The 23360-nt window shown below is 37.3% G+C and overlaps 1 protein-coding gene and 1 long non-coding RNA gene across 2 annotated transcripts; both read right to left on the bottom strand.

Moving 5' to 3' along the window:
• Positions 1 to 250: 250 nt before the first annotated feature.
• LOC138065613 (uncharacterized) lies at positions 251 to 2018 on the bottom strand. Its single transcript, XR_011138713.1, has 2 exons — positions 1886 to 2018; positions 251 to 879 (listed from the first exon to the last, which is right to left on the bottom strand). It is a non-coding gene; the product is annotated as an uncharacterized lncRNA (long non-coding RNA).
• A 4086-nt stretch (positions 2019 to 6104) lies between these two features.
• DCUN1D5 (defective in cullin neddylation 1 domain containing 5) lies at positions 6105 to 22805 on the bottom strand. Its single transcript, XM_068930377.1, has 8 exons — positions 22583 to 22805; positions 19764 to 19855; positions 18063 to 18133; positions 17605 to 17696; positions 11447 to 11555; positions 11248 to 11352; positions 10101 to 10203; positions 6105 to 9365 (listed from the first exon to the last, which is right to left on the bottom strand). The coding sequence occupies exons 1-8, from the start codon at positions 22660 to 22662 to the stop codon at positions 9310 to 9312; spliced, it is 708 nt and encodes a 235-aa protein (XP_068786478.1). The 5' UTR covers positions 22663 to 22805; the 3' UTR covers positions 6105 to 9309.
• Positions 22806 to 23360: the final 555 nt, after the last annotated feature.

The raw sequence follows: 23360 nt of genomic DNA, 5'->3' as shown, positions 1-23360 counted from the left end.
CATTTCCTTGAAAGATTACTGAACCACTAATGTCTTTTCCTGAAACGAGGGAAAGAAATAGGATTTTCCTATTAACTGTACAAGGATAATGTCACCATGATGTTCACAACATCCTACAGTGCTACATGGGTTGGAATATTGTACTGTAGTTCATTGTATTTTGTTTCTGAAGCTTAACTTTCAACTATATAATTCTCAAACCAAAGTCTTCAGTAGAATGGTATATACAATAAGACACTTTTGCCTCTAGTCACAGTTTCTCATCTTTATTTTGGTCTTCCAAAGGTTTTCTTCAGGATTTTTCCATTCAACAATAGCTATACACCAGAAAAATACACAACTTGAGCAAATGTGGGGTAGGAGGAGACTTCAGTAGGCATGTGTTGTTTCTAATATTTGTACAGGTTTGTAGACAAAGAGATGTTTGTATAAAATAGTAAGTTTAGTTTTTCTGACATGTTGCTAACTCACCACAGTTCATCTACACACAAATGTAGGCAATGTTTGTACCAATAAGGAACATTTAGTAACAACAATAAGTACATATGTTTTTGACATTCTATTTTTTCCCCCAAATCTTAACATTTAGCTTCCCTCTGCTTTTTGAAAAAGCCAATAAACAATTTTCTAGCCAAAATCTCTATTTAGGCAAAGCTTTCTTAGATAAATTATGTATAGCGCGATGTCAACTATAGAATTAGTGGATAAATGTGCAGCACAATCCCATCTGTACAGCTGTATCAAAGTCCATTCATTTCACCTTCTTGCAAGCATAAAACCCATCCAAGCTTTGACAGGACTGTAAAGGTTAGAGCAGGTGACTGCTACAGGCTCCCGATCTGCCAGGGACTTGCCTTGTAGGCTCTGGCATATCACAACCTATTTAAAGGAAAAATAACTTTGTAACTACAATAGTACACAGTGAAATTTCACTTAATAATGATTATAAAGTGCTTTAAGAACAGAAGTGGTAGTTTTGGACATAAAAAACATACCCTTCTGTTTTCCAGCAACTATATTTTACTGTCACCACATCATTATGGAAAACCATGATGACTTCCTTGTTTACCAAATAGGTTATATATTGCATGAAAACACTTAAAGTTGAAAAATCATAATGCTAACTGCAACCCCCAAATAGCAGCTCAAAAAGTCCCAAGTTAAAAGGTGATTTCAGCTTACAAAAAAATCCTAAAATCTACTAAAGCTGGTTAAATCTAGTCCTACTTCATATGGTCAGGGTCTTTAAGCAGAGATTTATTTGCATATGAAATGGCTGCTGCAATGTTTTTTCCTTTCAGATTAACTAGCAAGCATTGCCATGTCACATTGCCATAACATCCAGAGACACTGGAAGAAACTTTTGCTGGGTGCATATGCATTGCTCGCCAGTTCCTAACTCTACATCACCTCTGCCAGAAGTTGATAATCTCTGGGGATCATATGCCACTATGTAGCATATGTCCCTCTGTGTAGCATGTTAGGCATCCACATAAAGATACATGCAAAATCTGAAAATCTAGACCAAGTAATTTTCTTTATGTAAGATGCCAGCCAAAAGATAAGCATCTCGGACACTGCCTCATGCTCCCACAGGCTTTCTTACATTTCTCCACAGTTTACTATGCACCACGATTTCCAAATCTTTGCAATTATGCATAAAGGCAATCTATTTCCTACAATCTACAGTAATCTTTCTTTTTCTACTGCCCACAAGATAAAACAAAGAAGAACTTAACAGAAATATAATCAACTTTACATTACTTACACTATAGCTTGAAATAGTGCACACAGAATTGGCCATCAATTCAACCTAAATATGAGCACTCCCTCTGTTTTCCACCAGGTGTTTCGAGGCAGAAGCAGCTTATGAATGAGTACTTACTGTTTTAGCTTGTAATTAAGGCAATCATCATTTTCAGAGATAGCAGAAAATTCAGGGAGCAACCATTTCAAGATCTGCATGAGAGGAGTCTAAAATGAATGTCTTGTCTATGATAAGGAACCTAATTCTGTGAGAATGAAATCTAAAGTATGTTTGGAGAACCGGGCCCCTCTTATTTACTTCCAAAGGGCTATAAAGGGGCAAAATTTAACCAATACATCTGTACAACTTGATTGGAATCATATGTAGATTTGAACTATGGCAACAGAAATCAAATCTTTGAGGCAAAGGTGGCCAAACATTCAAGAAAGATATAAACAAAGAGTAATAAATAGGAACAAGGAGGTGATTTTCTCTCTTGTACTGGTAACGTTAATACTGGAAAGTCAGTCATCAGTTTAAGATCACATTTTTAAAGAATATTGAGCAACTAGAGAGGATATATTTAAATGGAAATACGTTTAGTATTGATTGCAGGAATGTTCTATTTAAAAGATGAGCACCATGCAAAGCATAAGCACAGTATTTATTTGTAAGGCAGTAAGGTCTTTAGGTTGCGACCATAATTTTATTAGCAACATCGTGCCTGGTAGAATGAAACTGAAGCCTTGTATTCTAATATAATACCAGCCCAACCCACCCCAAACTCTCAAGCCAATAGAAAAATAATATCCTTTCTGTTACTAAATAAGGACTATGCACAGGTTTCCTGATCAAAGGTGATATTTCAGAAAATTGAAGATGACCATCAAAAAAAAAAAAAAAGGGTAAATGAAACCATTTTTGAAGCTTATTCACTGCTTGTAAAATACTACAGACACTTAAGATACTTTCCTATGATTTCAGGAGCGACCAGTAGTTTTCCATTTAGCTATGCATCATAGTCATTGCAAAAATACATGCAAGAGCTCCAGAAACTGCAACACCTTGCATCTTTAAAGTCATAAGTATTTCATTTAACAATTATACACTGTAATGAACTTCAGTACAGCATATATATACAGGTGTATAGGAGAGACACTGCAATATTCTTGCATGATTTAATACATGACAGAAATTCACAGTTCTATAAACAATTAAGAAAAGCATCAGAAACATTGGCAAAGAGTAAAGGGTCTTGGCATGGAAGTACCCTCATGCTTCACCTAAGCATCAGTACTGCCTTCCTATGAACATCAGGTTTGGCATCTCTGATTATATGCAAACATTTTTCTACAGTAGACTATCATGCCAGTAATTGTCATCCCAGGGAGAAAAGGAGGAAAAAATTAGCCACTAACACCCTCCCCCTCCCCAAAAAAGAAAACAAAAAACCCACAGATACATAGGAAAAGAGGTACTTAAAAGTCAATGCGTCTTGAATAAACCTGTTGAAGGTACAGGAAGGGAACTGCATTTCACTATCAAAACTTTAAATGAGCTCCAGTGACAGACCCTTTCAAAGGCGGGAAAACCTCCACAGAGATTGTGATTTGCACAGGTCAGAAAGGTGACTAGTCAGTGTACATATTTTATAGAAAAACATGGGGAGGAGGGTGGAGAGAGGAAGATGTAATGACCCAGATTGTCTCTCCACTCTCAAACTCTTCCTGGGCAATTTCTACCAGCTTGAACATCAGATGGGGCATTATATACACATACATGTAGTACACACATACATATGCACACACTACTGTTCTGCTTTTTATCATCCTGTGCGGCCCTAAGAGTTCATCACTAATAGTCAATTACTTAAACTCACTGCTCCAGAAAGAACAGAATTTTCCCCAGGTTAAACAAATAAGTAGGGAAATAATACGAAAAAAGTGGCAGAATTTGAGTGTATTTTACTTTCAAATCTATTTCCCATTTTTCCCACTGTATGCTATGAAGAATTGATATTTCACATTATGGCAAAAATCACAGTGTCAGTATCCATGCCAATTCCTTGCAACCCCAGCATTGGTCTTTCTATCACTTCTTCAGGCCTGATGCAAAAGTCAAAAACCTGTTAGAGAGTAAATTGTTTTCTATAATGATTTGTATATTTGTGGAAGTAGAATCAATACCTCAAATTACTATAGATAAGGATAATAAATCGGGGACAAATGACAGTTATGTAAAGGACCTACTCGGTATACAGCTAGCATTACTCTTTAAATGGTTGTTTTCTGCAAAATTTTTAAGTGACTATATTCCTAAGGAAGAATAATCATTTATTCAGATGTGTTCTGAATTCTTCATTCAGGTATCAGGGACAGCAATTTTTCCATGTTCAAATTGAAGCATATTGGCCAGGTGGATGAGACAACATAATAGTATATGCTGAAGCTTATCATATATTTCCTTATAAATTGTACTTATTAAAAGGCATTACATCATAGGATACTAATATTTCATCTTCCTTTACATTGGAAAATTGATTCAGAGGTGAATAGTGATTTTTGAGTGCGAAACATAATTTCACAGTAAGTTCCTAACAGTTAGTAGGCAACAAATTATATCCACCATTTAGTTTTTTTCCAATTTAAATTACCACAAAAATTACAGTAAAGCTTTCTCAAATAACCCGATATTTAAAAAATGAATCGCCTTTCTCAATTGGCGCAGTTTCAAGAACCACAGCAGGAGACACAACCGTAAGATTTTTATAAAGTCATTCAAAAGAAACAACTTTGATCAAGATAAAGGACTCAGATGATTTAAATAAAATTCTGTCCACTATAAGAACTATAAAACAGACAGATTCATTAGCCTACATCTTCCATCACTGCTTTGATGGTGAGTTACTGTTCAAGAGAATAATTTTGATCAGGAAATGAAGACAAGGAGATTCTAATATTTGGGAAATGACATATTCTGGTAAACTAAGATAAAAACTGCAGGAAGAATGTAACTAGGAGTTCAGATAAACTGATATACAAAATAATGAGTACACATACAGTCTTTAATACGCCCACCTAAGTGTCCTCCTTTATCACGGGGACAGAAAAAAATCCATTTCAACACAAAACAGATAGTACAGAAGATAGGGCTAAATGAACTGTTGCCATCTCTTACACATTCAGATATGAGATGTGTGGTTTGCCCACACCTAAACATCCTGCTGACTCAGGAGGACAACAGGGACTTCACTATGAGAATAGGACGAAACCAGAACTGCGGAGACAACAAACCTGCCTTACTTTAGGACTGAGATGGATTGATGCTCTCTAGATAGAAATGGGTGTGCTGATGCAAGTATGGTACTGGACCTCAGCCACGAGGAAATGTCAATTTACAGAACAAGTGATATTTACAAGGTAACAGTGGCATCAACTCAAACATGGCAGGAATGATGGCTTTAATCCTTTCTGTAGTGGGCTCTGAAAGAACAAATGGAAGAGTACACTAGAAAACACCAAGTTAGCCATGACATTTCCCCAAAAGTGATGAATGATGCAAGAGATGTAGGAAAAAAGATCCTTCTCTTTTCATTCCCATGCACTGCAATAGGTTTTTGGAACAGGGCTGACCCAATGAATTATTCATACAAGTTAATTACTAGAACCAGTAAGTTCTATCAGCATCTAATAATATGAAATATTAATAACATCTAATAATACAGAATCAAGGATGCTGCTGGCCTGTTTGATCCCAGTTTAGATCAGGTTCTACTTTCTAAAGTATGCAGAAAAGCAAAGAAGTTATTCAGTAAGGTTGTATTAAAAATCAGATTGGCCCATTCTGCGGTAATTAAGTCTCAGTGATTTTACAAACAATTATGTGTATACAAAAAAAAACTAAAAGAGGCAGCATAAGTTTTCTGCCCTATTACATAACATTTTTATTTGCGATACTTAAAGCTAAACTTGTACAAGGTTGTACACTTCACATTGAAAGAACTGTTCATTAGCTTAAAAAGAAATGAACAAAACATTAGAAACATTAAACTTATGGTCCCTTTTGTAATTTTTGTGTAGTCAGTATCAATATATCAGCTCAAAGCTTTTGACAGAGGTGAAAAATCTTAACAATTCAAATATAGACCACAGTGCCCCCTTTTGGACCATCTGTGATTGGTACCAAGTTTGTGTCTATACGAATCTCAAATGCAAAAAATAAACTCAACTATATAGAAATGTGAAATTACAGCCGTTAGTAAAGAATTAGATCTTTAAATGATAAAGATAAATTAGATTGGAACCATATATGTGTGTGTGTGTATATATATATATATATAGTTAAAGACAAACAAATAAACATACATGACTGTTTAATTCAAAAAAAAAAAATCACATTTTTACATAGAAGAAATATTACATTCCAACCTACCAGTATGGCTTTTTCCATGAACAAATGGGTATTTTCAGGGAGCAAGAGAGAGAGAGAGAGAGAAAACAAGAACAAAAACCTCAAACTTAGTTGTCTTAAAAAATTAGCTATGTTAAGGAGAATTGATATCAAGAAATGAGGATGAGATTTAAGTGAAATTTATAACATCAAGATAGACACCACTATCATTTTGTTTTGGAAGACAGTTCACCTTCACTTTTATTATTGTCATAACTGTGGCAGCATATTTCACCAGTGAACTTTTTAAAATATTGAAAATAAGGTGTCTTTAACTCAATAAACTGAAACGCACCTGAGCAAAGCGCAATTAAAATTCAAAGGCTAAAGAAAGCTTTTAGCTGAACTTGATTTTGGCTTGTGGACATGCAAAAATTTAAAAAAATAAATAGCTTTTGGCACTTATCCACAGTAAGCTGTAAGGTGGTTTAATAAAAGACAGCTAATAAAAGTGATCAGCTCACAATGAAACTGTACAAGCCATTAGTTCACATTTAAACAATAAATCTGATTGCAGTTTTGAGCACATAAACATAACTTAAAATCCTATTTCATTCAAATTTGAAAAACTATATTGATTTTAAGTAGTTTAAATACATTCACTCCCAGTCAAAGCTTTACAGTAACTGATGATTTTCAATCACACACACAACCAAGTCATAAATCCCTGAAACATGGATTTATTATAGGAATACTGGTAAAACCTTAACAGAGATACAAATGATACATCACACAGTGTCCTATACCTTAACGGTAAGTTCTTGACCACCTGGATTGGTGGATGCATTACTCCTACTGTCAGACACCAATACCATCCTCTAGGACCAACCGGTTTAAATTGAATTCACAACAGTTCGCAATTACCTAAAAAATGATTTTTTTTTAAATCACACTATAAAACATTTAACTTCTAACCTGTAGTTCAAGACTTCCGGAAAGAGAATTTCCCAGTATAACAGGGGCTAACTATACTAAGCAAGGATAGCCATTGCAGTGAATTTTAGGCATTCATTTCAGAATCAGTGCCCTTGCAGTGATTTAGTATACAGGAATACTTTCCTTGGAGCAAGTTATTTGGTGCATCTTTATCCTGTGCATTTTAGGGGCCTATTCTACCAGTGGATCTTGGGACTCTTGAAGTTACTCTCATTCTGGCACTGATTTTCCTGTAGTTTTATAGGGCAATTTCCAAATGAAAGGCACGCTTGCTAAGGGTGAAATCAGAATTATCAGCAATGCAAATCGATAACTTGTAACACTTAAGAGAACTGTTGTAGTTGACATGAGGTCTAAAATTAAGTACTTTCTCGAGAAAGACTGCAAAAATATTTAGCGCATGTGTTTACATGTGCATAGACACTAGCCACTGTACAAGCACAGCGATCTAAAAGTATCTGAGCTGATTTCTGTTTCAGTGGTTTTTTTTCCCCACTTGGACAGAATCAAACTTCCCATGTTCAACTGCACTATATTCAGTGACTTGTAAAACTATCCATGGATAGTTTTACCACTGACTGGCATTACCTCCTGCACCCTGAACAGCAACCTACTCTGGAGAGTAGCAAGAACAGTTCTCTCTAGTACAACAAGAGCATGGACACACACCACTACTTTGTCCCACTTCCTCCATTATTTCTCCCCTCCTCTTTCTCCTCAACTCTTCCCCTTCCCCCCCTCACTGTGAAGTAATTATTGATCTTGGGAATAAATTTTCCTTAAGAACAGGAAAACCTCACACTTGTCAGTCTGAATAAGGGATGTGCAAAATAGAAGTCATTTCCCTGAGGCAAAGATCTTCAAGTCATGCCTAGCTTATACTATCTAGTTTTTTTCAAGCTCTTGAAACATTTGGCACATCAAAGCCTTGATAAGTGACTGGAGTCTTGTGGCATTATCACAGTCTAATTAACATAATTATATAATAAAGTAGAAGTTAGAAATGCTTGTTTTTCTTATTTTATTTCAGATTTTCTACTTACTCATTGAAATCTCCTTCCTCCTCAAGAGCGGTATTCAACCTCTTGGGCAAGAGGGTAGAGTAACAAACTTTTACTGCATTTAAAGGTTGCCGCTAATACTGCATGCCTAAAAGGGCAGCCACAGCAGTTACTGGACTCAATACATGAGTAACTAGGTTAAAATTTATAGGTGTTACATACAGGTCAAACACCTATCATTTAATTTTCTCTTTTGGCCTTACATTATGAAATACTTCCAAGGTGATTTACAAAAAAAAAAAAAAAATCATGCTGTGAATGCTTCCAGTCTAAAACACATAAGAAGCAAAGGTAGTCTTGAAACTAAGTCTTTCCAGCTTTCCCTTTTAAAATATAAATTGCACTTCTTATACAAAGCAATTCAAAGTCTAAGTTGTAATAAAAATTTGAAGCTGCCTTACTGTACTAAAGAGTATTTATGTTAACCATCTGAAGTACAGGTAATTAGTTTTCAGCCATACTGCATATGCAGCCATATGCTCTATACCTTTCTGCTTTAAGAGGGTCTACCATCAAATGCCATACCACTGCGTGGGTACCGAACAAAAAATGAATTTAAGGCCTTTATCTCCACAAGGAGCCGAGAACTGTGGCATAACCCATGATCAATACTTAATATGCAAATTAGCATGCCCCCACCCAGGGCTCAAAAAACAAACAAAAAACCAGTCATTCTTTCTAACGTTTGTCACACAAGACAGTCATACTATCAGCAAGCAACAGTGCCAGTTAAGCATTTTTAAGGTCTCAAAAATTCCTAGCAAAGGACACTTCTGAGAAAGATATCTTCAAGATTTGGTTTTAAAAACAGACACCACACTCGCATTCAAGGGACATTCTTCACTTTTAGGCCTTTGTCACAAATCTGAATCTTTATTGTTCTGAAATAAATGCTATAAACATAAGACTCAAAACAAAAACTCCAACTTTCAGTCTCAGAAGAGGTGTGGTTCAATGCCCATATCACATGTAACAAGAAAACTTCCTTAGAAAAGGAAAAAAAATTACTGTAAAGTCTTTCATAAGAATGAAAATGCAATCCTTTGTTTTTCTCATTAGTTTGTGTAGAGGTGGGCATCAAAAAAAACTTTTGCATTTTCTTCTGAATTGTTCTTGCTATGACGCTTGACGAACCTTTTGCCATTCAACAAATTCATCCAGAAGTACAGGCCCTGCAAACGCATGAAATAGTTATATTTAAAAACGTCTTTAAAACATGTTCTCTTAATATATGAAGGTCAATCCGTATGGTCAAAAACTTATGGAAACCTCAAAATATGACTACAATCATTTCAAGCCAAAGGTGTCAAAGAACTACTTGAACACACTTCATATGGAACTATGAAGAAAATGTTCCTGATGCATTTGACAAGTGAAGTGAACCACATAGAAAACTAATAAGGTTATGTTGTAAACCGGAGGAAGTAATTCCTTCTTGCTAGAGCTTTAAAAACTGCATATAATTAAACACAGGACAAGATCCAATGCCTAATGCAATACAATTCTATTGTAATTGACTATCAGCCAGAATAGAGTTTAGACTCATCAACCATTTCCCAAGTACTGGCAGGTAAGGTACCTTATAATTCAACCAGAATCTTTTATGTATCACTACAGAATGCAAGTTTGCTGCAAGTCTACAGTTTCATATATCAAGTAGCTTCACTTGATCCTCACCTGAACATAAGCTGGCAAAAGTATACCATCATACCACTAAAACTCTACTGAAATTAGCCACCACCTTCAAATAGCAGATGTTAACAGGACAGCTCTTCTAAGCATTGCTGAAGAAGAAATATTTTACACTTTACAATATTGTTTCTGTTACAATAATTTAATGTGCTCATTTGTGCATCTTGAAAATATCAGAACAACAGTTGAATAAGCAGAATGTTATGAATACTTACATGCACCATCTTCATCATAGTTGCTAAGATCTGCATGGACAGTTCTGCTGAATTCTAACACATTGTACCACTGATCCTTGTTCATAACTCTATACTTCGATTGCTAGGGAAAATAATTTAATTTAAACATATTAAAATGTCAAAAGACATTTGATAATTTCTGGTTTTTCTTGTGTCATCCTGAGTAAGTTCCTAACAAATAATGTAATGGATAATAATATCTGCTGTTTATTTCCTTGGTTTTCCAATCTTAAGACTACACAATACCTACTTCCACAGTTCTGAAACTGTTCAGCAGTCTTTTGGAAGAAGATCAGAACAAAATTAAAATACCAGATGACTACAGAAGTCACTACTCTGGTGCTTCAAAAACCGGTAATTTTCACTTTGCCCTGAAACAGGGCATGCTTAGCTCAAATACACTTCCAGAATGATCAGTTACAGAACCTTATTTTCTCCAGGGTACAATATAGCATGATCACATTGCTTCATTGTACTGACTTGAAGCCAGAGGGAACGGTCTCTAGCCTAGTATGCTCCACAATCCAACTAAACACATCCTCGTTGCTGGTTATAAATCACTTGCAGCTTAGCTGAGAAGATCTAAATGTTCTATAGATAACCAGAGCTCAAGGTACCTACACATTGTATCTACACACATAGATCACATCTTCCTTTCAAGGGAGGCACTGCAGTCACATATTGCAGCTGCAAGGGTTAAGGAGATAAAGGTATTTGCGCTCTCTCATGAGCGATGTAGGTATGTAAAAACTAAAGAAAAACACCAGCCTAATCTCCTCCTCACAGAGGATCCCGAAAGGTCACCTTAATACAGACTCAAGGCAAACTTGAAATTCAGCACAGACGTAACCGAAGAAAACTGCTAGGGCTCTTCTACTTAATTCTAGGTTTACCTTTATAGCCCGATAATGATGAAATTATAGCTGCTTTTGATAACAGAAACCAGGGCAGGGCGGGGGAAAAGCAGAGAAAGATTTATGACACATACAAGAATATCTGTTTCATAACGATGCCAACGAAGGGGAAAAAAAGCAACACGGATACATTCATGAACAAAACAAACCCTGAAACTTTTTCATAGGACAAGCCAGTATGCCATCATTCAGAAAGTCAAGGAAATGTGTACCTCCAGGTATTGGTAAAATACTGAAAACAGTGGCCAAGTTCTTCCAAGCAGAAGAGCTAACATGGATTTTGCAGTATCAATATCAAGACTTCGTTGGTCTTTATCCTAAGATTAAACATACAAGGAAAGCATAAACAACACTTGAATGCAAGCTCATTCAGTAACTGAAAAAAGAACTCCGATATTCCAGGAGTCTTACCCTTGCAAAATCAAAGGCATATCTGTAGATATTCTTAAAGGATGAAATGTCATTCAATTGTGACCGCAAGAAATCAAATTTACTCTGTAATTTTTCTGTACAGTCACACCTTAAAATAAAGGAAAAAAACATTAGATGCTTGAAAGAATTTTTGGACAGAGAAAGCAGTGCCAAGAAATGGAAAAAACTAAAAATCACCAAAACACAATCATCAGATTTGCAGAGGAGTAATACCACGAAAGGGACTTAAAGAACGTTAAACATGCTCAACATCTGCAACTTAGTGACATGATAAATGTTTGGGTTCCATAAGCAGGATTTTTTAAGATGTATCAGCTATGCAATACAAAGTCTCTGCTTTTACTTCTCAAGTAGTCTTTTTATGCAATTTTTATTTATGCCTAGCAATACGTTCTCTTTCAATCATTCCAGAAGTTTGAAGAAAACACTATTCAATATGCAGGAAGGTGACAAAGGCCAGCTTTCAGGAAGTGCTCCATGTTATATCCCTTTGCACAAAAAGAACTTTCAGGACTGTACATAGTTATGAATTGTAGAGCTAAGCAGGCACTGTGCAAAGCTTACTGAAGTTTGCTAGTGTTTTACGATTAATAAATACAACCTCCAATAAGCCTATAGCTTGGACTAATCAGTACCTGTTAAATTGAAAACTCACAGGTTCTACTGCGAATTTCCAGGTCTGCTAGTTGACGTGATAACCCTTTGGTAAGAACACCTACAACTTTTTACATATTTCACTTGGAAAGGATTCTTGTTTCCATGTAGAAAATGGGTTAGGTTCACCAACACAAGAGAATGTAATCTACACATGAAAGTCTTTTCCTCCAGGAAAGACTCACTCAAAAGAATAGTTGTCATATCAAGTTTTGTTCTTAGAAAATAATGGCTTGTTTTGACTCAAACCAAAATAACAAAAAACAAAAACACGCAACACCCTGAAACCCCCACACCCCAAAACATTCCATCTTGCCCTGTATTCTATGTGACAAAAGCAACACTTTGGGAAACAGAGAGAAGGCATACACGGATGCTTCCTTTGGTGTACATGGCAGCCTTCTGGCAGTCTGCCTCTCAGGGAATGCATTTGTATCTTTGCGTTTAACAGCACCTTATGGACTTGTCAGAGAATCCCAAAGAAAAGGACTTCAGAAGTACTGCAGAATGCGTTGCTAAGACGCTGTACTCTGTCCACAGCCAGTACTTTATTCCTAGGTTTACTAGCTGCCTCTCGGCCTCTGAACAATTGTGACCCTGGAAATACAGCTTGGGCTAAGATCTTGCAAAATGCTAAAAATTAACGTTAATAAATAAAACAATTAGCTAATTAGGTTGCACATTTAAATGACAAACTAAAATATTTTATAATCCATGCATTAAATTGAAAACAAGTTTTGTTCATTAAGCTTAGAGTACGTTTACAGTCCTAAAAATATATTCACTTTTTTGTCTTCAGCCACCTAACTGGCAGCTATCAGTGTAATGAATATAAATAATGAGATGCCATTACAGCAAACATATCTTTCCTTTCTATGTTCAAACCTTTGCAGTGCAATAACATTCTCCTCTACTCTTGAAGATGTCTGCCTATCAAGCACAAATCTAAATGCTTGAACTGTTAATATGTGATGAATTACATAAACTAAAGTGGGTTTACCACATTTTTTTCAAATATGACCTGAGATTGTTTAACATGCCATGGACACACACACTTCAATATATTTACATTTCCTACAATATTTTGTTAAAATACTGATTAGAAATTTAAGCACACAGTAAAATTGCTATAATTGTCCATTATATTATTGGCTATATACATATTGCAATGCAGTAGTCATGATCTTGGCAAGGTTGGTATGAAAGTGTGCCAATTACGAAGTCTTAAGACTCTTGAGGTATTTTCAGTCTATTTAAAATCAATCAGTCAAATGGATCACATTCAAACAGAAAAGCATCACTGAGGCCTGATGTAGGAATACAGAGGGTTACTGACACAAAACATCACAGCCACTTAAGACATTCCCACACCTGGCCATGGATTCCCTCCTTCACACTAGTGTGTTGAGAAGTTTGGCAAACTTCTTTACGGAGATCTAGCTGTTTGTGTGGCTGTTCCATAGCGAAGATGATAGAATTATCTTCCTAACAAAGTATGGGTAAATTCAAAGTTTTTGGTTTTTTTAAAAGACAGGACAAGCTTCTAATTAAGATTTGAAATGACAGTAAACTGCTATACAGAAATTAGAACAAGAAACAATTTATTGAACTGGCTTTTCCTGAAAAGTAACATGACAGAAAGTTATCGGAAAAGCAACGAAGCTATTCCAGACATAAGCTTACTACATTCTCTTCACATCCCTATATTACATGTAGAGATGTATATATCTATACATACACATATATACATATGGAATACAGAAAAATTAACACCAGAAATTAGTACTACTTTAATTTCTATTGAGGTATAGCTTATCTGAGGCATAGGCAACATGGGCAGAGTGATGACACATCAACCACTTTTCAGATATTCCAATGTTTTGCATTTCAGGATTACACATATATACCTACCTTTTCTCCTACTAAAAAGAGAAACTAGTAATATATATATACACCAGTGTATCAAATGTCTATCAAAAAAATGAGGCCCAAGTCAACCAAACATTAAGCCACAAACCTCTACTGATGGTAGCACATAATTAATTGTAACGTCTTTTAATCTACAAAAGTTTCTCCCCCCATCTTCCAGCCCTCTGAAGGGATCAAAGGAAACAGATCCATTTTGCCCACCCATTCATCTTCATGCATTGAAATAGGATCGCCTGAAATGTAGGTTCCATGTTAAAATTGGAACATTTAAAGGTCCAAGGAAGTAACAGCTTAAGAGCACAAAAAGACATCTTTATGCCCCAGCAGTGCTATAATTTCACTATGTCAATTGATTTACAGGTCTGGACTCCAGAAATTATTTATATTGTAGTATATACTGAATGTTATACTAGCACTAAATTGTATTTACACTATACTTCCTGTTAGCACCACAGAAATGAAAGGGAAGAAAGGGGATAACAGGGAGAAAGATTGAAAAGTAGAAAAGGAGCTGGTATTAGCTTATTAAAACAATATTGAAAAAGTCAAATACATTTTTTTTTCCTGCAAACTGCACAAGGTATAACATCTACTTTCCTGCCTCGACCTGTGGCTTTTCTTGTACCTAAAATATAATTGAGGTCATGCCACTAACTTTCCCTCAGCTGGGATCTAATTTGGCTCTCTTCGCTTTACCTGGACACTTATTTTCAAAACAATTTTATACAGAGTAACTTTTAAAAGCTCAACCTTCCTGTAAAATTTGGCTCAAACGCCAAAGTTCAAAACACAACCAGAGGGAAGTGCCATGACACCAGTGCTCAGACAGTAGCTGCATAAGCCTCACTTTTTTCCATGCTAAGTTGTTTGTTTGCATTTGTCTTGTTGAGACATTGACTTGTACGGTATTTAAGAAAATTCTCAATTTTAATGACTTTTCCTTCACTTCAGTTGTATAGATGCATCTCTTCTTTGTAGGTCTACAGAGCCTACAATTGATAAATATATGAGTGTGTTTCATCTCCTTTAACTTAGATACCTGAAAGGTAAACGTTCAGCTTTTAAGTTATTTACCTTTCACTTCCTTTAAGGCAAGTATAGATAAACAATCATTTCCCAAGGGCTATTCATTTAATCCTAACAAGGTGTCTAAAATAGCTAAAAAATTGCTAGGCAGAGGTACTTGCTTCTCTCCGCTGACTATGAAAGGAGCTTCAGCTGATTAATTTAGATTCGGACAACCAGCTTTTACATATGTAAAAGGTAGGATTCACCCTACTTAACAGGATATACTAGAATCCTTACTTTTGCAACTCAAGTTATTTAAGTGGCAGAAAACTGCTACCCCCTATTGCTTGATCAACCTTAGCTTTGACAATGTATACCTCATCACATTTATTTTTCTCCTCCTCTCTAAAGAGCTTCATCAGCATATCAAAAACATACAAAAAAGAGGAAGGATTTAACTTCAAAACTCAGGTGCCAAAATGTTGGTATCTGCATTTAGATAGCTTAAACTTAGGTGTCTAAGCTTTAGGTGTTCGCATTATAATTGGTAGAGAGGTAGCCAACCCAGCCTAAAGAGCAATTCAGATGACAAGTCACTACGCGTCTGCCTGAGGGTAAACCGACTATCTCCCTAGGCTCCACTGTATTGAATAGACCTCCACAGATTTCAGTAAGAGCTTAAGAAATCCAGCTCTTGCATATACACCATACTTTTACGTATCTTACTCTGGAGCTAATCTCACCCAGCCCTGTTCATACAACTACATTACGCATTTCACCTATTTTGAAATAAGGTTTCTGTGATATAAATCAGACTTAAAGCACACACTAGACTTTACATTGTAATGTCATTTCTTCATGCAAAATTAAAAAGGAAATTGCTGTGCAGGAACATATTAATACTCTGCTGCTCTCAGAGTATAAATCCTTGTCTTTCAAAAGATAGTCAAACCTTTCAAAGAGGAACTAGATTCCTCATCCCAGATGGAATCCCATATTATGATTCTCCCTTCCCAGTAAGCCCAAACAGCACAAATCTACAGATTTATGTTCTCTTTTCAGGCCAATGAATCTTGAATTTTTCTGCAAGCATCACTGCTTCATGCAGATGCTCAGTCTACAGACTGTTACTAGATCACACTCATGGGAGGCAAAACATAGATTTTTAACTGTTTTGAGCTTAAGCAGGTGCTCAGATCACAAATCTGTTTATACAAAAATGCACACCATTACAGCATTTTCTATCTTAAAATATTTAATTAATATGACCTGCTCTACTCTTAAAAAAAATTATTAACCTTAGCAAGTTATTGAAACAAAGCAGACATAGAAACAAAGTCTGTAGTGTTGGCTCTGAAGAGCTGCCAGATTTCATACATCTTTCATGCTTCGTGTTTGCTAGGCTGACTGGCCCTTGAGAGCTTCCAGTTTAGCATAAACATTTTAAGTACTTCAGAGAAGTGAACCAACTATATCCATTCACTGCACCTAAAAGTTTACACGCCTAAACTGATTCCACTCTGGGGCTGTGCACCTAGAATTTAATCCCTGAAGTCCTGAAATTCAGGCAATTGCATCTTTCCAGCAGTCAGTAAGTGAAAGCACTTCTGACAGTCAAAAAACAATCTAGGCACCTATTGGAAGCCTACTCCCAAATGAAATAAGATTTCACAAAAGAGTCAGACCAGGCTCACTTCCTCAGTAGTGATAGATAACCAAAGCGTAGCTGCCCATTATAATCTTCTAAACCTATTCAGAACTCTTCAGGCAAATATATGCCATGTCTAAGAGTTAAATCACCCCGCCTCTTTCCCAGCATACTGTAGCTACAGCAGTAGGTCCCTGACATTTTCAATATTCCACGTCAGTATTATAACATGAATGGTGTATGGGGGACTTGTTATCTTGTTGTACCATGAAAACTTTCATGAAGAACAAAGTAAACAGAAATTAATGATTTAATCAAGCCTCAGCAAAAGCTAATTGAGTTTCATTAAAGAAACCATATCTTAACCAGAGGGCTATCCCATCAGAAATTCCTACAAACAGCAGGATGTGAGAAGAGTCTCAAAGAAGGTAACTTATAAATTATAAAAGCTTTATTTAACCTAAGCACTAAGTGTTGCTGTTGATTTATTATAAATTACTATTATTTATTAGATACCAAAGATATCAGTCTTCATTATAAAGTAACACAATAATCATCACTTTCTAGAATACCAATGATAAGATATACTTGTGGGTATCTACAAATCTACTTATTTTTGTCCACTAATTAGAGTGACGTTTTAAAATACCTTTTGTAAGAAAAAAACACCCAAACCTGATTTAGTAAAGTTAACCAAATCTTAACCATTTTAGCAAATTCATTACATTAACAACTTGATCAAAAACAGTAGCTGCTTCCAGCTGTTGACTGAAACCAGAGCTAAAGGCAACAGCGTCTGCATCTTATTACAAATCCACAAGTAATTAGGGCAAAAATAATTAAAGCTACTGGTTCAAAAAAATTTGAACATTTTATTATATATGTAAAAAACACTTACTGTAATGAGGTCATCCCCTTTAACCATTCTTCCTTGGTAAAAAATCCCATGCTTTCAGCCTCTAGTTTCCAGGCTAAAACTAACATAATAATCTAGGGGAGAAAAAAAAAAGCAGGGCAGGGAGGGAAGGAGGGAAGAAAAAGTCAGCATATGAGAAGAAAACACTAAAGCGATATAAAAGGTTGATTTCTAGATGTCTATTATCAATTATATCAGTTAAAGATATCAATTAATAATTTAACTACGTGCAATTTTCCCCTTCATTTTAAGTTTCTGAAGATGCAATCACTGTGCTAAAAAACAAAAATATAATTTATGTATCCAGCTGAAATTTTGCAAAACCTCCTAGAAGCAGGGAAATATACAATTCTTTGCTTACTGAAGTTAGAGTTTTACATAAAACTAAGTCTAATCAATAACCCCTCTAAAGTGATATCAGTATCCTGCAAGAAACCTACATTTTCAGGCTCAACACCAATGTCTTCACAGAACTTTTCCATCCCTTCTGGCCCCACAACTTCATCAGGACCTTCAAAACCAAAAAGGGACCAGATCAAAACATAAGTAATGTTTGAATTCTGCACAAGTAAAAATTAAGACTACAATTTGCAACAGCTGTCTTTAAAAAGAACCCAACTAAATTACAGCTTTAAGCAGTTTTTGTATTCAAATGCAACCAACATAGCAATTGTTAAGGCACCTGTACCACATACGAAGTAGTGCTATGAACTAAAAGCAAAACTAAAACCAAACTTTAGGCTATGAAATGCTTCCTCACAACAGCGCACAAGCTAGCTTATTTTGCTTAAATGAGTTTAAGCCTGTACTGACCTTTATATCGTCATAGCTAAAATATAGTAACTGTGGCAGTCAATCCGTTTTAAGACAATTCAGCCAACTCAACACTACGCTGAAGTTACCATATGCATAATATCTTTCCAGTAATTTTTTTTTTTGTTTAAATCAACGACAAAAGAGTTCTATCTGTGCTAGTACTACAGGTATTACTCTTATCTTTAAATGTTGTTAACATTACGGATTAGCGCTAAAACAGAGAGGATGAATCTTTAAATTTTTAAAAAAAACCCTAATCTTGTATTTTCCCCATATTATTTAGCATTATAAAGAAAAATCCCAAAACTGGTAAGCACATTAAACACACACAAAGCAGAAGAAAGGCCTATGACTAAAATTGAGATAAACTTGACTAACACAACAGATAGTGTTGGGCTGTCTCTTCTCCATTTTAATACAAAGATGTCCTCCAAAAAGCAGCAGAACTGGCATATTTAAAAAGCACGTACAGACATTCTGCAGTTCATCCGCCAAATTGTTTCTGTAAATCTCTCCCTGGCTTTAGAGCTAAGCCTATTCCAAAGATGATTCCTACTGCACAACCATATATTATTAGAAGGCCTGCTGACATGCTATTTTGATGTGTCTTGGATAAATATGTTAACATGAGTACCTGTGTAAAAGGTAAAGGCTGTATTTTCTGAACATACCAATTTATTTTTTTTGGCAAATTCTGCTACTTGCACATAAATTATAGACTGTTCAATAAATTCTACAAAACACATTGGGTATTTATTGACACTATCCCTTACTTCAGTAGCAACTGTCATTTATTTAAAAGACACTACTTCTAACACTTTTGAATGAAACATTGTTCGGGATATCAAAAGTGTTGGAAAAGGTTCTCATATAGCAAAATAATAAAAGCATCTATTAGTGTCTGCAAGAGAGGAAAAAAAACAAGAGGCTTGAATCATGAACTACTTCATTATCCTTTACATTTTATTATAAATAAAATCTATTTAGAGTAGGTAAATAAACTGCTATCTAAGCTACCTTTCCATGTCCTAATTTATTCTAATTGCTTTTCTTAAATCAAGAAGCAGAACTATTCATCTCACTCAATGCTGCCTACTGGGCAATACTAGTTATTTTATTTTAAGGAAAGTCATAGTAAGTTATAAACCATAAAGCGAAAAAGTGTGCAAAAGAATAGGTACTGAGTAGTGAATAGTAAAAGCTATACTAATTTAAGTACATGTTATGACTATGTGAATATAGATGCATTTATTATGTCTACAACAGTATGAAAAGCAAAAATGCAAGTAACACTTAGTTTTAAATATGAGTGTATTATATATTACCTGCATATTCATAAAACCAAGCCAGGCACTTTTTGCTTGAAAAATGTTCCTCTCCGCTTATTACTTTACCAGAGGCTTGTGATCTGCAATAGCTTATAGAAACATAAGGATAATTGAAGCTTTATTTTAAATACGAGAAATCGGAAATAATTTATAATTGAAATCCAAATGGCTTATTTATTAGTTCAAACTATGTTAACTATTTCATGAAGTCAATACACAATAAATAATGAAGCTGAAATTATTAAGGGGCAACTGTGTGTCATAATAATTCAACACTTGTTCATAGAATAAAATTAGCTCGGAATGAAATAAATTAGATCACGAAAGGGCTGTAACTCTTACCTTTTTTTTTTTTTTTTTTTTTTTGAAATGTAGACATACTGTTACCTTGTAGACATTAAACCAAAAAAACCCACACGCAGATCGCAGATGGTCAAAATATCACTACGCAGTAATTCAAGTGCCTGCTTATCTACTTACATTTATACATACAGGCATTTGTTAGGTGTCTAATAAGCCTGATCTTCAAGAGTGCTGAATACACACCATTCTCATTTAGGTCAACAGGAGCTGCAGAGTTTGACATATTTGAAAGTCAGGCTATCTATATTTAAGCATCCAAATTTGGGATGAAAACTCAATTAATTTGTTTACATTAAATATGTAATTACATCTCTGTAAATTCTGTAGATGTTTAAGGATGGTTGGTATACGTACACGAGTGGAGCAGTTAACACACACGTACACGAGTGGAGCAGTTAACACACACGTACACGAGTGGAGCAGTTAACACACACGTACACGAGTGGAGCAGTTAACACACACGTACACGAGTGGAGCAGTTAACACACAATCTGTGAAAGACCAAAACTGCTCAGCACACACAGTCTCCCCCTATTGACCTCATTATGAGACATAAAACCCAGTTGGCCTAGGAAGTGAATTTGCATAATTTATCATTCTTTGAAAGAATACGTAAAATAACTGTTTTCTTCAAGTAAAAAGACCAGCCACATGAAAGCATTTCTAATCAGTAAAGAATTACAGCACCTTTACAATACACACTCCTCTCAAATACAAATGATATCTTTAAGGACATGCTAAGATTATTTCAAAGAGTGAGGTGAAAGTTAACTGTATGAGAGGATCTACAATTATGCAGCTCCTACATGGCAATTTTAAAAGGAAAAATATAGAGCAAGAAAAGAATAGTTCAATTCTGAGAAATTCTGAACAAACCATCCAATGTATTGCTTTACAATTCACAGGGAAAGAAACACTAAGATGAAGCCTTATGCGATGAAAGCTGCAAATAAAGATGTACAACAGACAAATATCCATTAAATTAACATTAAAAAAACCACAAGTCTGTCTCCATGAAGAAACAAAGCCATACAATAAGTTGTTCTTTGTTCGTTTTTATCTAGTTCAACATATTTACAGTTGTAATAATTGCTTTTATTAAAGAATATGAGCTCTATATTAAGAATATCATTAACATTTCATGATTAGCTAATATGAACTTCTATTAACATCATACTTTTTGCCCAATGAGTAGTAGTTTCCTGCAGACCCTTTTTTGTTTTTCAAAGGGACTTTCAAAAGTGTTTTTTAAAAGGAAAACTAAGTTAAGATGATAGAATTTCAGTCACCATTGCTCAAGAAAGATGAACTGAAACTAGCACAGATGCAGAGAAGGGTTATGATGAGCAGGGAAACAGAAAGCCTATCTTTCAGTATATTAACCCGAAGAATTTAGCTTGTTCAATTTAACAAAGTAAAATATTTGAAAACACATAAGTGCTCTCTCCAAATACACTCACTACGAAGTAGATAATGCTGGCACAAGAATTTTTATTAACTGGTCATAAATAACTTTACACTGAAATTAAAAGATCACTAAGTACTGCAAAAGTGAGCTCTAGAACAGTTATCCAAAAGAAACAGTTATGGCAAAATAAAAGCCTAAACGCTTCTAACCTCATATTTGGTCAACCTGTAAAAAAGACCACATGCTACAGTTTCTGGCAATAGCCGTTCCTGCAGTGACGGTTTGGCAAGTCCTTTCTATTCTTATGTCCTTAGGATGTTTGCCATAACCACTATTTTACTGACAAAAAATTCTGACAGATTAAGAAGGCATGCATTGCCCTTAGGGAGGCTGCACTGGAAGCTCCTGCTACACGATATTAACATGTTATCGTTCTAATGGTAATTTTCAGGTACCAAGGCATAACGGGTCTTTTTTACGCTACTTGATGAACAAGACACTTTAAACTTCTGTATTTATTACTGACATCTTCCTTGATTCTGTGTTGGAGTGTGCTGATCACCTTTTCTATTTCACTTTGGGGGGGGGGGGGGGAAGACAGTTTAAAATGCACGCAGAGTGGTGGCAACCTTGAAAATCGAGAAGAGCAGCCTACACAAAGCCGGAGAGCAGGAGGAAAACCAGGACAAACGCGGGGCTCGGCCCCACTTGTATAACGAAAGGCGACAACAAGAGCAGGAAACAGGAGCAGTTCTGTAACGTCTTCCCTCCACCCACCCCCCCCGCCGGCTTTTGGCGACCGAGCCAAACGCAGGGGCTGCGGCCCGCAAGGCCCGTGTCCCACGGCAGCACACGGCTCCGAAACACCCGCTCCGCCCGGGGCCCAGCGGCCCCCCGCGGCCAGCGACACGCGGAGCGGAGCCTCCGCACGGCCCGGGGCCGCCGGGGGCCTGGCCGGGCCCGCGCCCCGCCCGCTCTCCAGGGCGCGACAGCGGCAACAGCCGCCCGCGGCGGCGCGGCGCGGCCCGACCCGGCGACACGGTACCTGCCGAGTTTACATTTCTTGAGGCCGGTCTCGTCCGCCGCCGCCGCCCCCGAGGATTTTCTCTTTTTCTTCACCGGCATCGTCTTGCCTCGGGGCGGGGCCCGCCCCGCTGCCGGGGCCCTCGGCCGAGGCCCCCCCGGGCTCAGCGCTGCGGCCGCCGCCTCCCGAGGCTGCGGGTGAGGGGAAGAGAGGAGCCCCGTCCCGTCCCGTCCCGCCCGGGCCCGGCCCTGCCCTGCCCGCCCCCTCCGCGCGCTGCCGCCTCCCCGCTCGCCGCGCGGGCAGGGCAGGGCAGGCCCGGCCGCGGCCCGAGAAGCGAGTGTCGCACCCGGGGCGGGGAGCGCGGGGGGGGGGGGTCCCGGGCGGCGGCGGCGGCAGCCACTCAGGGGAACGGCGGGACGACCCGGACGCAGTCGCCGGGGAGCAGGAAGTGACTGCGGAGGAGGGGGCGGGGCCTGCCCGGCGGCTCCGCCCCTGCGTGGGCGGAGCTATGCCCGCGGCCGAGGTCGGGGGGGGGGCGCGCGCGCGTCCCGCCGTGGGGGCCGCCGAGGCGGCTCGTGAGGTCCGGGCTCGCGGCGAAATTAAGCGTCACGCCACAGGTGTCCAAAAAACACACCAAAAAAAAAACAGAAAAAGGGGGAGAAATCAGGAAGGCGAGGCACGGGAGGGTGCCGGTGGGTGCCCGCGGGAGGAGGGAAGGGACGTCGTCACGGGGAGATGCCGGAAATCCCGGAAAGCGTGCTGATCCGTATGGGAGTGCCGCCGCGCGTGGACTGCGGCG

The sequence above is a fragment of the Struthio camelus genome, chromosome 1 (genome assembly GCF_040807025.1).
Source record: "Struthio camelus isolate bStrCam1 chromosome 1, bStrCam1.hap1, whole genome shotgun sequence".
NCBI lineage: Eukaryota > Metazoa > Chordata > Aves > Struthioniformes > Struthionidae > Struthio > Struthio camelus.
This window is presented reverse-complemented; position numbering and strand designations above follow the sequence as displayed.

Coding starts and splice junctions, on each gene's coding strand:
- DCUN1D5 (XM_068930377.1), bottom strand. CDS start 22,662: ATGCCGGTGAAGAAAAAGAGAAAATCCTCGGGGGCGGCGGCGGCGGAC. Junction 17,697..18,062: donor TTGGTGTTGAGCCTGAAAAT/GTAGGTTTCTTG, acceptor TTTCTCCCCTAG/ATTATTATGTTAGTTTTAGC. Junction 11,353..11,446: donor ATGCCTTTGATTTTGCAAGG/GTAAGACTCCTG, acceptor GTTTAATCTTAG/GATAAAGACCAACGAAGTCT.